The sequence below is a fragment of the Protopterus annectens genome, chromosome 8.part0 (genome assembly GCF_019279795.1).
Source record: "Protopterus annectens isolate FY-2018-M chromosome 8.part0, PAN1.0, whole genome shotgun sequence".
Taxonomy (NCBI): domain Eukaryota; kingdom Metazoa; phylum Chordata; order Ceratodontiformes; family Protopteridae; genus Protopterus; species Protopterus annectens.
Window position 1 is genome coordinate 282826746 of NC_056741.1, and position 15991 is coordinate 282842736.

General features: G+C 35.7%; 1 protein-coding gene across 3 annotated transcripts in view; it reads right to left on the minus strand.

The window, feature by feature from the left end:
* Nucleotides 1–15991, minus strand: part of HAPLN2 (hyaluronan and proteoglycan link protein 2) — a 242970-nt gene that overhangs the window by 92808 nt on the left and 134171 nt on the right. For all 3 annotated transcript variants that reach the window (XM_044079782.1, XM_044079783.1, XM_044079781.1), the window contains exon 3: nucleotides 9878–10231. In XM_044079782.1, coding sequence (XP_043935717.1) covers nucleotides 9878–10231 — 354 coding nt within the window. The remainder of the gene's footprint in view (nucleotides 1–9877; nucleotides 10232–15991) is intronic.

Consider the following 15991-nt stretch of genomic DNA (forward strand, 5'->3'; position numbering starts at 1 on the left):
AAATCTATGATATCTTGTTGAAGTATATGCACACAACGTACGAATATGTATGCAGTTGTCAAAATGCAACACTGAAAATGGCATCCATAAGAAATATAGACTATCTAAATACATATAACACAGCATCAGAGTATAACAGAACTGTTACATCACTAGAAAAAAGTGATTTGAAATAGTTTAGCAACATGATTTTTCCTGATGCTTTACTTTCCCAAAATAATTCCACTTGTCTTGACAGAATATTTGATTTTTTTTCTCTAGAATATTTGAAGGGTTGCTATATACTTCACACTAAATTTTGTGGTTGCTGATACAGGTTTATTGATTCACCCTTATACTTTGATCCATGTATTCATAGATTGTTACCAGGCTAATGACCTGGGGGGGGGGGTCTTTTTAAACCAAGTCAGGTTTTCCCAAAAGAACATTGACATCCTATATCCAAATAGAATGCTAAGGGCCAGGTATTTATAAGTTATCTCTGTCCATAATGAACAAACATGGGTGCCAGGCCCGGTTTTCACCAAATCATTCTGCCAAAAAATATACTTCAGAAATTTTATTATAAAAGAGAAGGGTGGAGCTAAAAGCACCAATTTTAGTTATAGAGAGTGAGACACTCTCTCAGTTATATGTTTTTTGGGTCTATATTAGTTCACCAAAATGTGATTTCAGTGAACTCCTAATCATCGACTCCAATTCAGCAAAAATCACTTCAGTGATTTACTGAATTTACCAAGGACAATGAAGTAGTTGGCCAACTACAGAACTTCACCCTTTTCTCCACTGTAGTGTGATCTCTGAGTTGGTATATATAGTTGGAGGTGTGTTGGGGGGAAAGCCCCCCCCACTTGGTTGGGTTCCATTTACTTAGATGGTGGTCCGTTGTGCTGCAAGGGCAAGTATTTACTTGCCCTTGGTAAATACAGTGAATTGCTGAAGCAATTTTTGCTGGATAGGAGATGATGAGTAGGTATTTCACTGAAATTATATTTCTGCAAACTAATATAGACCCAACTTTTTAGGCAAAGTCAATCTGATGAGCATTCCAATCTAGTAACATATAATTTAGAACTCAATAATGTAGGTCTAATCAGTACAGGAGGTTAAAAAAATTCTCAAATGTAACTGCAATTGGACAAATTTATTTATGTGTAGTTACAGAGACATGGTTTCATAGTACTCCCCAAAGAACTCAATTTTCCCCACTACATACAATACACATATATCTTTTTCCTGAAAGATAAGTAAAACATTTTTCAGAAATTAACTAACTTCTTTACTTCATCAGTTTCTCTCTCTTGCTCCATTACTTTATTACTTCCCCAAATATTATTCCTAATATTTTTATCTCATTTCTACTAAATTATATTTAATTTATATTCTTTATTTCAGCAAATCATTTGCTTTTTAACCTCTTTAATCTTAATTCAACATTTTAGTTGTCTTTCCACCCTTTCCCCAGTTTTCCATATCAATTTGACATCCTTTATTATCATTAATAAATAATCTGCTTATGGAAGACACACAGGTATCATAATTCCTTTTTTCAATTTAACATTCTGCTTCTCTTATTTTACCAACACATTTGTATAATTGCATTCATCACTAACACTGAGATATACCCATTGGATACCTCAGTTTAACACATTCTTTTATTCTTATTATCTTCCCTAATCAACCATTTTCAAAAACCCTCACCCAACACTTTTTGTAACATTTTTAAATATTTTTATTATGTTTTCCATAATCCCATATTTTCATAAAATTTCCTAAATTGCCTCATGACTCACTGAAACAAATGTTTTGCTATATCACTTGATACTAACATTATTTCTTTACTTTCTCTTAAATAGAATCTATTTTGTTTACTATTACTAACACTTCCTTTACTTGTTTCTCCTTTTTTTCATATACTCCTTCCACTATCACCTTTTATCAAGGCACGCACATTCTTTTTTGCATTATTTTTATAAGAATTTTATAATCAGCATTCTCCAGTGTTATTTGTCTTCAGTTCTTAATGTCTTTTTGTCATTTTGTCATTTTTTTCCATATAAATTTAATCATCTGCAACATATATCCTCATATTCTATACCTTACTCTAAACACGTATTCAGCATTTCTACAAATTCATTTTCTACTTCCAATTATCCCCTGTTCTATAACCTAACCTATCCTTATTTGGTGCTGAATTTTTCTTTTTTTTCTTTTATAACCTCTTCCAATTAAATAATTTATTGTACTTTTCATTTGGCTCTATCTGATATATTTGTTATCTTCTACTTTCTCCTTCCAATCTCAGTTTTATACATATGTTTCAACATCCTCCATAATTTCTCATATATTTTATTATCCATCTTTATCTACAATTCCATCCATTTTCCTTCACTCTTTTTTACTTTATTTCCTATTAATGATGAAACATCTTCCTTCTTCCCCTGTGAAAAGCAATTTTGACTGTACAACATTGTTCCATTTTTTCCTTATTTCTCTCATACATCTCTCCCTCTCTATATTTCTGTCATCTTATTACTTCCATCTTCCTTTCTTTTTTCAAATTCCTTCACCATATTTCCATACTCTACTTCTTCTTTTCACCTTTTTTTCTATGTCCAAAAACATATTTCTCTTTAAACATTGCACACCAATTTGTTTAATGCTTATTATATATTCTCATTGTAATATGTACTTTCCACAGTTAACTACATTCCTCTTCATTTCCCATTTTTACTTACATCTCTTGTTGACTTTTTATTCCTTTTCTTTCTTTAGTTACTTGTTCATCATCACCTAACCCATTGGCTCTCTGATCAAAAAAAAAAAAAACAACTCCTTCTTCTCCACCTGTCACTTCTGTCATATCACTTGAATACATTTATCCTTTTCAGTTATTTTTTTAATTAAACTTCCACATTTTATCACTTGTTTTATCATGTTTACAGCTTGCATTATTTTTCTTTTCCTTTTTTTGTTGCAATTAAAATGTTCAGACATTATTACTGACATATTCATTACCACATTTGTCTTTAATCCTTCAAACCTTTTTTTGCAAAATATTTGTATATGCATATATTATTATCCTCATACATTCCCCATTTTCTTAAACCACATATCATCAGCCTCCCTGGAATTTCAATAGTTGCATTCAATAGTTCTGTTTCATCATCTTTAATTAATACCCCTCATTTTGAATACATCCAGTATCCAACTGACTATTTAATCTTTTTCCCTGTATTGCCTCATGTTTTCCATTTTTCTTTTTTAACACAAATTGTATTAATCAAACATAACATATCCACCTTTATCTTGCAGAACTCACTAACGCCCTTAATCTCATTCTATATACTATACACATTTAATCCTAGAAACTGTATTTCACCTCTTCCCTTATTTGTATCTTTTTCCTCCTTTTCTTACATTTTGTCTTTCCCTTCTCACCCTCATACTAATAGATAGAACCTCTTTCTGCATAATATCTCTATATTTTTATCTATCTATCTATCTATCTATCTATCTATCTATCTATCTATCTATCTATCCATGATATATTTATGCTAGTACATGTCAATTTTAGTTAAGGTCAGTGTTGGAATATACAAGTATCATTAGAATATACAGCACTTAAATACAACAGTGTGACCTCATGAATATCGTAAGCTGATAAATGGTGTCAATATGCATATGGGGTGATAAAAATAAATGATATCAAGAACATTAAGCATCACAGACGGAATTACAGACAAACAATATCTGAAATAAGCTGGAATAAATTGCTACATGTATATGAATAAGAAATTATGACTATTCTTAAATTTTATGCTAGAGAAGCAGTCATTATATCTTTGCATATAAATAGCATCAAATGCATTAGTTTTGCAGGTTTTATATACCACTAAAGTACTCCCTCCATCAGTTGATAAATCTCTACAATAGTTTACTACCAGCTTTCTCTCTGAACTGCTGATTTCAGGTGAATTAATCTGGAATAACTTCTCTGCCCTGTATTTGTACCCTGATATAAATCTTTGCAGCCATCTCCAACTCCTCAATCTGTTACTAAAAATAAACTCATCGAAAACAGTCTTCTGTTACTTGGATCCTGTCAGCTAAGCCATTTAATAAACTTTAACCTCTAGGTACTATGTTTGATGGTCTAAGTGATCACATAACCTTATATATAATATAGTCAATGTCACAATTCTTCTATTCTCCTAACATATAACAGTCAGTATTGACTGGATCCTGTAAATTAACTGAAGTGATATTAAAGTGTATGACTTTGCCCTCGGTGATCTCAGTTCAAATAATCATTCAAGTCTTGACTGCACATGCTGGGACTATGGGCATCTCCATCTTGGAGGAGGTAGGGAAAGGGAGCAAGCTTGAGGCACCTTCATCTCCTTATATATATATATATATATATATATATATATATATATACACACATACATATATATGTGTGTGTGTGTGTGTGTGTGTGTGTGTCTGTGTGTGTGTGTGTGTGTGTGTGTGTGTGTGTGTGTGTGTGTGTGTGTGTGTGTGTGTGTGTGTGTGTGTGTGTATTCCTAAATGGTGACCAAAATGTGGCTAAGAGCCACTTCATTGCAAATGTTCTAAAAGGGCTAGGCTCTAAATATTATTTCAGGATGTGTTTTTGTTTCTGGTTACTTTATAGAACAGGTAATTTCATAATGAAAGCAGTGATATGAAGTGCGTCTGCTCTGTTCCATTGTTTTCCCTTAATAATGCTGTTATATTCTCTCTAGCTGTGCTTAGTATATAATCATTCCATTGGGCCTTATAGAAACGAATATGATATATCTTGAGGTCAGCATTATTTTAATCAGTATTCTGATACAAAGTGGAGGCCATGACCTCCAATTCCATAAATACAAGGGCAAGCAACTCCACTTCTATTTTATTCTCTGTAAAAGGCAACTCACAAAATATTTTTCATTGATGAGGGGGACTGGTAGTTTCCCATTCTATTTTCTAGTAGATAGCTTACTTTCTATAATTTTAGAACCATGTTTTTGTTTCTTACTGTCTGTTTGCTTTAGCATGGTGAAGGTTTAGTGTATCTTCAAGTTCTTCTTTCCTTTCAACATGAGATTCATTTATCTCTACCTCAGTTTCTACACCTATTTTCCTTTGTGTACCTCTTAGCTATTAGTCATTTCCTGTCCATCTGCACAATACGTTATTTTAATATTTTAACAGCTGAAGTCTTTATATGAGAGTATCAGTTTTATCTTACCTTTCTCCTCATATTCACTTTTAAGTTCCTTTTGTGTCTTTTAGTTCTTCACCTTTTTCTTTACCAGGGTTGTGTAAATCTGGCAACATATCCAGCTGAATGGTCCCCTACATCTTCCATATTTCTTTGAATTGGGGAAAGCCATGAATATCACATTATATTGTAAGTTAGCCATGATGGCTGTTGAATGTAGCACTTTGCCTAGAAGGGTTTATTTATTTATTTAACATTTGCTGACCGGAAAGTCTGACTAGGACAGAACCTATTTTCAATGGAGGTCCAGGGAGAAATTCTCCAAACGCATGTCTTTGGAATGTGGGAGGAAACTGGAGTAACCGGAGGAAACCCACAGACCACAGAGCAGACATGCAGACTTCACACAAAAGACACACCAGCTGAGAATTGAAATAGAGAACCTCTTGCTGTGAGGAGACAATGTTAACCTTTCCACCACTGTACTGCCATTTGTATTTCTTCCGTGGTAATAGGGTCCATCCTTTTATATCCATATATACAAACTACTTTAATTTTCTGTCTACTAGTTCTTTTATAGTGACAAACACATTGTGGTCTATCTAATGCAATCATGCTATCTGAATCCAACAACCTCCCCTCTACTACAATAGTGCAATTAATAAGTTTGGTAACAGTGCACTGGCAAAAAGCAGACTCTACAATTCTAGCAGATAAAACTTTAACATTATCACATTACATCTGAGTTTTTATCAGTGAGAGCTTGTTGGATAGCATTTATACCTTCCATAGGCATTGTATTACTACCATTAACTGTAGAGCATTTTGCAATGTGCCCTTTTCTACAACATATTAACAAACCAATTCATATAATAATATTTCCCTGTTTGCATGCACACATACTTAGGTGATTGTTTATTCCTGGGTCATGGTACATGGAAATCTGACATAGGGTTTGCAATGTCAGTTAACAAAAAACAAAAAAATAACACACTAAACAACTGGAGAAATGGTCACCATCCGCTTTTACTTTGTTCCTAGTACTTCAGCATCAAGCCTTCCAGGGAATAATCATACACAAGAATGGTGTACTTTGTATACATTTCACTACACTCTTTATTCAATTCAGTGATACAATAATTGATCAATTAATCAATAACATTTAAATCCAAAATGCATCCTGAGCAATTAAAGTGCTTCAAAAACATTAAAGTGCATCAAAACATTTAAAGTGCAACCCCTTACATTTCTATGGCATTAAACATTATAATTTAAGAAGTTCATACAAAAGCAGTTATGCATCTCTAAACTGACAAATATTAAAACATTTTGCCCTGCAATAATTAATCAATTAGTCAATGAGTCAAGAAAATCTACAGTGCATCCTGAGCAATCCAAGTGCTTCAGAAACATGTACTGTAGATTTTATTGACTCATTGACTAACTGATTAATTATAGCAGGGCAAAATGTTTTAGTATTTGTCAATTTAGAGATGCATAAGTGCTTTTGTATGAAATTCTTAAATTATAATGTTTAATGCAATAGGAATGTAAGGGGTTGTACTTTAAAATGTTTTGATGCATTTTAAATGTTTTTGAAGCACTTTAATTGCTCAGGATACATTTCGGATATAAATGTTCTTGACTCACTGATTAATTGATAAATTATTGTATAATTGAAATGAATAATAAGTGTAGTGAAATGTATACAAATTACACCATTCTTGTGTATGATTATTCCCTGGAAGGCATGATGCCGAAGTACTAGGAACACAGTAAAAGTGGATGGTGACCATTTCCCCAGTTGTTTAGTGTGTTTTTTTGTCTTTGGTGAGTTGGTTCATGGAGTGGTGTTTTTGGAATGTCATCTAACAGCAAATTTTATATTAAAGTGACTAACTGTTAAGAGGACTTGGGGGTCGCTCTGGACTACCTACTTTCTTAAGCTGCTAGAAAGTATCCTTTTAATGTATCTGCAATCAAGATTTCTGGACCTTTTACTTACATTGTTTTACATGAAGTTTGAGTTGCAGTTTTAAAATATGCAGTTTCTTCCATTTGTGACCTTACCATTATAACTTATGTCCTGTTATGTAATTTTTTGAAGCTCTAATCAGAGTTTTCTCTTTCAGTTTTTGATAGTTATGTGCATCAGTAAATTTATGGCCCATGTGTACTTTGGTGAGTCTCTGGTAAAATGTGAATACAGTATCCTGGCAACTTAGATAGAGGCCAGCTTAATCTAGCTGAGTATCTTTCAAATCCTTTGAAGTAGATCTCCACATCTTCTTCTATTCTGAGTTTTGCCATAGGTGTACTTGATTTTAGGGTTCCCAGTGAGGTGGATGGTTGGGTTATTAAACTAGATATCTGTTGCTGGATGGTGAACATGGACTAATGAGTGGGTGCACATTTTTCCTGAAGAGTTGTGGTAGCAATCATCAATCCAGTGTTCAGTATACACAGGAAATGTTCACCAACAAAAAATATCTTCTCAGAGCAGCACTTCTCATTGTCATGATGATTCAGTTTGATAGAGCAAATCTTTTTTTATGGGCATAATAGTTTTTATATTACAAACACAGTTTATCACAGGAAATGAGAGGAGTCAATATTCCAAGCCAGCTTAATAGCCAGTAACTATAACATGCAGTATTGTACTCAAGAAAGTTGAATTTTTCCTGAAATGGGAGAAACAACTCGGGAACAGCAGTTGCTTTCATGTATCATTTAGGTAGTTCATAATTTATTAATAATGTTGTGCTGCCTGATATAGCTACCAATGTAGCAACTAATGGAGCCTATAGCAATAATAACAGTCACTTTTCATTCTGTAAAGGAAGGTTTATTTGTACAAAAATCAGAATGAGGGATAACATAAGAGAAGCAGAGCTACTAATATAGTGTTAGGTACTTTCCCAAAGTTCACATCAATATTATTAGTATTTAAGTTAGTCATAAAATAGAACAGCTCTTAACATTTTTTGTCTTCAGGATTCTGACTGTGTAGCCAGTAACCCCATCAGTTTCTGTTTACATAACACCAGCTTCTGTTCCTTTTCCAGTTTCAAGGAATATCTTTCAGACTGTCTTCATATGTTACATGCAGCTCATTGGAGACTCCTCTTCTAAATCCACTAGCTAGTCCCAGAAGACAGAAATCTGATATCCTCTAGAGTCAGTGGCATTGATAAAAACCAAATGGCATCATTTCCTTATTAGCTTTTATTGAGAACCCCCTTGCTTGCCTTCCTGGTCTGTATTTCTGGATAAATTTGGATGGCACAGTGGTGCAACAGTTAACATTGTCACCTCACAGCAAGAGGTTCTTTGGTCTCATTCTTAGCTGAGGTGTCTTATTTGTGGAGTCTGCATGTCCTCCCAGTGTTTGTGTGGGTTTCCTCCAGATATTCTGGTTTCCTCCCATGTTACAAGACATGTGTCTGGAGCATTTCTCTTCAGGCCTCCACTGGAAATTGGCTTGCTCCAAGTTGGACTTTCCTGGTAAACCAATGTTAAAGAAATAAATAAAATGTATATTTCATGTCTACTTCTCTGTTACAGGTAACTGTACCTCAGAGTGGGTAGTATGTGTTTCCAAGCTCAACAGTCACTATCCCAGATGTCCCAGAAGATACACGTCTTGTAAATATAGAGACCTTCATCAGAATTTGCGAAATAATACTTTCTTCCCTCATAAGCTCTTTTGTTTTAATGTGAGAGGCATATTCCTGGATTTGCCTGAGGTTTAAAGCATAACAATATGAGGTACAAAATGCCAACTCATAGCATGACAGCTTGCCAGACGGTACTTGCCAACCTGCACTTGCCTGACTGGGAAGGTATAAAAATCATTAGCAACTCATAGGGTCTTCAGGGAAAAGCAAAACTGTCTCTCAGTGAGACATTTACTTTAGAATGGGTATTTACACCTGCACAATTTAAGTAGACCATTGTCAGGGTGGATTGCACCTGCCCCAGTGTATATTTTCTCACTGTGATGCAGTATCAAAGGTAGAACAACTAAAGTGAAATGAAGGTAGATCAACTAAACTGAAAGAACCAATGGATGCAGATCTTTTTATAAAGGAGCTGCAATGTTATTGTGCAGCAATGTTCTTTTAATCAGTTTTAGACATATTTTTTTGTTATAAAAAGCTTCCATTCTGTAAGAGTATGTTTTGAAACAATGCATTTAGTATAATACATATCAGTGCTAATAATCTGTACCTAATAACCCAATGGTTTAAAAAATAATCAAGCATATATAAATGTATTGATGTATTCTTGCCATGAAGTTACATTGATAAATTTAGTGTTGGTAACCAATTCCATGCTAATTTCAACATTTTCTTTGCTTCTGAGTTTGGCAGTATTCATTTAATAAATGAAAGGTTGATGAGTTAAGTTTAGTATAGAGAAGCAAGTGAGAAATTACAGATTTCCAAGTGTAAATATGGTAAAATTAACAGATTTAAATTTGGTAGAAAATTTATACCATTTATAAATAAAAGAATTGCTTTCTTTTATGTATATAAATAAGATAACAGTTTAATACAGTTTGTAACGCATGCCTATCCATGATGCATGGCTTGACATCACATACTTTCAGGTTAGGACACACTAAACCAGGACACTCCTTACCTTCTAAGTGTAGAGTCAGAGTGACACGTTCATCCTCAAGTCCATTTATCAGCTCACACCGGTACATTCCATTATCTTCCAGTCTGATGTCTGTTATCACTAGACTGGCATCCTGTTTGTGTGACTTGCGCAGCCTGGACCTTCCCGCCAGACTTCCATAGCCTCTTTCTTCTTTCCCATTGCTGATGAGAATGAGGCTTTCAATTGGGCTGTTTGGTTCTTTCTTACTCCACTTGATTCTGAAGCTTGTTGGAAGCACTTTGATAGTGCAAGGAAGTATGACACTGTCTCCTCTCTGTGCGTAGACAGTGTCTTGGACAGGGTACAGGAGGTACTGGAGTTTTTTGGGTTCAGCTAGGGAAGAGTTAAAGAGGAAGAAAGAGATTTAAAATGCGAGAGATAAATGCATACAAAGGCTAGTCTTTATTTTTTACTTTTGTTGCAGTTTGTATGACAGTACTTCACCAGTGCTATTCTGTGATTGGCATAAATTGTATACACAAATAATTATTTCTCTTTAATTGCATCTGTCAGTTGAAGTCGTTTGGCAAGTCAAGAACCTTTGGAATAATCTATGTTTTAATTAACAAAGCCTCATTCAAAGAAAGGGAAAAGAGTGAAAAAGATTAACAGAAAAAGCAAAAGCAAAACAATTTATTTGTATTTATAAACAGCCCTTTATCTATATATATATATATATATATATATATATATATATATATATATATATATATATATATAGTTAAATAGATCGATAGATATATAGATATAGATATATAGATATGGATCTACTTTAGTAGATCAAATTGCCAGAATGATGAAATCTAAATTATTGAGATGAGAAGACTGAAATTACTGTAAGAATGAATGTTTAACATGCCAAACTTAGGAAAAACAAAAAGCTACTGTGCATGTCAAACAGCAGTCAAACTTCTGAATGGAGATCGTGGAGCACTCAGAAAAAACAGCTGCACCACTTAAAGACATATTTTAACACAGAAATGTAAGTTAAATGATTTGGTATGGAGACCGCAGTACAATGAGGATCAGGACATTTACGCTTTCCCCCATTATAGTGTGATCTTGGAGTTGGTATACATAATTTGCAGGGGGTGTGGTGGGTGCAGGGTAGCCCCCATGCAAAAATGTTGAAAAATTACACTTCTGTGATAAAATATGTGTTTAAATGGAGTGGCTATTTTTTGTGAAAGGTCTGCGATCTCCATTCACAAGTTAGAATGCTGTTTGACATGGAAAGTAGGTTTTCGTTCTTAATATGTTCAGCTTGGTAAACATTCATTCTTACATCAATTTCAGTTTTTTTGCATCTTTAATTAACATTTCATCATTCTGGCTGTTCAGTCTTGTTAAATAGATGTATATATATATATATATATATATATATATATATATATATATATATAGTTCCCTATCAGAAGCCTGAAACACTATTAGCCTGAAAATCAAAATCCTGAAACCAAAAGCCTGAAAATTCAAAATCCCGAAAACCCAAAATCCTGAAACTCAAAATCCTGAAAACACAAATAATGCTAATATGTCACTATAAAGACACTAATATCTACCAACTGACCCTAACCTAACCCTAAGGTCCTCACCTGACCGCCTAACCCTAACTCACTTAAACCGCCCCTAACCCCAATATTTGTCACTATTGCATACATGCCTAACCTAACTCACTTAAACCGCCCCTAACCCTAACATAAAACCAACCACTTACCTGAACATGACCTAACACCACAGGGCTAACAATAGCAAAGCCACAATGACGTCAATATGTCCATTTTGTGTTTTCAGGATTTTGAGTTTCAGGATTTTGATTTTGAATTTTCAGGCTTTTGGTTTCAGGATTTTGATTTTCAGGCTTATAGTGTTTCAGGCTTCTGATAGGGAACTATATATATATATATATATATATATATATATATATATATATATAAATATATATATAAAATTAGATCATTAAAGTTAGAAAGCACAAAAGAGAAAACATCAAATTGTAGAAAACAAAACAGAAAATGCATAAAATACTGAATATTACCAAAAGTAAGTCATAAAACATCCACTTCTTCTCTTCTGCTAAAACAGCCCAATATCAGTATACCTCAGCTGCAAAACTCAGATCAAGCATAGTTGAAAAACCACAAAACAGCAATCCAGCAACTCCGTAGAAGGAATTTATTTCCAATAACAATTGTAAAAAATCTCAGTAGTAGAAAATAAAAGCCTTTAACAGAGTACTCTGGTTTTTCAACTATATTCGATTGCTGTGGTTATTCTATCAGATCAAGCATAGTCTGAACAGTAGCACTGTTAGGGAAAGGGATTTTAATAGGGTTGAGGTTAGGGCAGGAGTAAAGGTAGAGTTACGATTAGTATACATGAGTAAGGTGGGCTTTCTGCGCCACTACTCCAAACTTCCAGTCCGTTTCCCCACAAAGAGCAAATGCTTTCTGGTTGGACTTTCATCAGCCTTCTTTACTTTATTTAACAAGCCATTAATGAAACCTGATCTTGAAAATGCAGCCAGGTATTTTTCTCGTCTTAAAGAAACAGGTGCACCTGACAAAAAACTTCTATATTTAAACAAATATCACTCTGTTTATAATGGCTTCTTTATATCACCATTAAAAACATTATTTACACCATTCTTTGCACACAGGTGGATCACAGCTTATTAACAAAGGGGCTGCTTCTAGACCAAGATTGTCATTGTCTCCCTTACTCAGTCCTCATGATACCTATCATTCAGTATAATGCCTCCTTTGACATGTATTTGTCCAGAGCCATGCAACAGCTGGAACTCATATAGAGATATCTTATAAAAAGTGTACAAGGCTTAAAAAAGTTGCTCTGCATGGGCTGCCCCAAAACCCTGTCACTTTACACAGCCTCTTTTAGATTGTCAAGAGAGGACATGTGTCTAGTATACAAAGCATCCTCTGAACCAATAGAGATGGACCTACTATACATCAGTAAGTCAAACAGCACTAGAAATACTCAGCCCAGGACTCTGAACTTTTCCTGCAACATCAACAGAATGGCTTAGAAGGACAGGTATATCTCACAGAGGATATCATTGCTCTGGAACAGACTCCCCATTCACATAAAACAAAGCTCATCCCTGTCCAAATTTAAGCATGTGTGGGATCTTTGGATGGGAAATATGAGCTTTATCTTGTGGCCCCTCCTGTGATTTTACTGGACAGTAACAGCTCTGAAATACCCCATAACAAAAAAATCATAGGTTCATAGATTCATAGGAGGTTACTAGGTTAGCAGCTCATGGGTTCATATGAGGTTACTAGGTTAGCAACTCTAGACCCTTTACAAGCCTGTCATGTTAATCCCAAGTTGCCCCATCTGTCCTTATTAAGTGAACATATTTTGCAGAACTAGTCTATGGTCGACACAGACTTCTCCATCTATGATGGACATGGGTACCACCTCCAGGGTGAATTTGCCGTCTCCCATCCATTTGTCCAGTTTGCACTTGAATAGGGTCAGTGAGGAGCTCTGCTACATGTGAATTAGAAGTTTGTTGCAAAGGAGTGGCAGTCTCCGGAAGACATATTTGTCTCTCCAGCATGTTCTGTTAATGCCACTGGCTAGGTTAAGATTCCTAGAGTGAGTGACTCGTGTGCCTTTATATTTGTGGATGTGAAGTATAGCCATCAGGACAGCATCAGAGACTGTCCTGTAGGTCAGGCACAAGTTTCCTCTCAACAGCCTATATGATAGTACAATGACAGAGCTTTTAGACTATCCAGGTATGTCATGGTTTTGAGGCCCTGTATTTTCTTGGTGAGAAGCCTCTGTGGTCTCTCCAGCTGCTGCATATGTCTGTTGAGGTACATGCAAAAGGGAGCATTGCACTCTATTAGTGGTCTAATGAGGGTACAGTGGAGCTATAACATCCTTAGACCTGGATGTGATGCCCTTATTTATGAGGTGCTCAACATCGAATGCTTCCCGTACCACAGTGGAAACTTGGTGGTCGAAGTTCAGATTGCGATCTACCTGTGTTCCTAGGTCTCACACGATTGGATTTGATCTTGGAGGGAGTGTTGTTAAATCTGCACAAAATCTGTCAACTAGCAGGTTGGTGATTTCTTCCAGTGCAGCATGAGTGGTACCAGCTATTACCAGTTCTGCAGAGAGCTAGACCTGCCCTTTTAGGTTTTGGACATAATTAAAGAATGCCTTATGATTATCTTTAGCTAGGGATGCTATTTTAACTTTATACTTAGCTTTAGAGGATTTCATGAGATTCTGATTTGCTTGTTCATGCTGAGGAGGGAATTATTCATCTGCTGAGTCAGTTCCCTCTTATTCTTAGAAAATCAGTTTCTTCCTCTTGTTACATAATCCGTTTATACTTCAGGCCCATCAGGGTGGCTTGTTTTTTCAGGAGGACCTGGTTTTAATCTGGTCAGGTACAGCCAAGTCTATACAGCTGCTTAAGTGGTTATACAGGGCATCTGAATACACCTCTGCATAGGAGTCATTGTTGTCTGTGAGTGCAGGGGTAAAAAACTTTTTATACCATCGCTTAGCAATCTGAAGTTTGCTTTGGAAAAGTTCTTCAGTTTTTTTTTTTTTTGCTCCTGTGGGGCATGTCAGGTCCAGTAGTTACTTTACTTAGACAGCTTTATGGTCTGACCTTATCAGGGAAGGCATCACACAGAAGGGAGTACAGTGACTTCTCATGTTGGGGAGTACTATGTCTAGGCCATTTGAGCCCCTTGTGGGGGGTGCAGACAATCTATTGCAGAGCATTTGAATTAACAAAGTCCTGGATCCTCTGGGTGAGCATGTTTGCACTTGTATATGTCACCTACCTGATGGAAGCAGAGTTGATATCACCCATGACTAAGTTGTTGAGCTGTATGGATAGTGATTCCAGTACGTCCAGGTAGGCAGTGTGCTTTTCTTGGTTTATGGCGGGGGACCTATACTAGCAATGATGCGGTAGGGTATTTTGCCTAGAGTTAATTAGACATGGAGTAGTTTGAGAGAGTCATATTGTTTGACGAGTCTTGAGGTGTACTTGGTTTTAATGAAGATGGATACCCCTCCACATTTGGTTCTTTCATGTTCTTTTTGAGGTCTGAACATGTGGAAAGCATTATAGCCTTGCATGGCCGGGGTACTCTCTGTGACCTTGAACCATGTCTTAGTGACTACAGAGATGTCAGCATCTTCCAAGGTGAGGAGTGCTTCCAGAATGCAGTTTCATGTTTAGACTTTCGGCATTAAGCAACAGAATCTTGAGTTTACTTCTGGTGGATTTTTTAATGTTGGAAATTTTGTTGTTTTGACATTGCCTAAAAAAGGCACTATGGGGGAGGCAAGCATCTTCACCACCAGTATCCAAAAGCCTAGAGAAGACAGGTGAAGACCATCTCTGGCAAAACAACATGGCGTGTCAATCATGTTATCCTAGGCTGACAGATACTGGACCCCCTGGACTGACACCAGAAGCTAAGTCAGCTGTTGGAGTCATTCATTTTTTGTTTATATTGTGGCATCATCCTGGAAGAAGGTGGAATACTGCTTAGGATTAGGGTCATACCTTCCTGGGACACATAGTCTGAGAGATCAGTCATGTCTTTATTTATATAGTCCAGAGAGGTGCATCTCAAGTCATCTACCCCAACATGAACTATGACCAAGTCATAATGGTATTTATTGTTGAGTGACTTGAGTGCACGTGTGATCTGATGGAATCTGGCACCTGACAGGCAGCTGACCATGACTTTGTCCTTGTCCAGCTTGGTGAGGGGAACATCTGTGTGTCTTGCTATGGAGTCACCTATGACCAGGACATTCGGTTTACATGTGTTTTATGTTAGGGGTATATTTGTTGAGACACATTTGTATGTATTATTATGTGCAGTGGTTTCTATTTACATAACAGTGTGTGCACTTTGTTTATGTTTGGGAGGTCACTGAACTTTTGGCAGACTTCTAGTGAGCAACTCTGTGTATGTGGGCCTATCTGTTGTGTTTTTAGTTTGTGTGAGAGGTGACAAGTGTGTACTGACAACCTGTTTGGCATCCGATTTGTTGTTACATGAGAGAAGTGATTCCAAT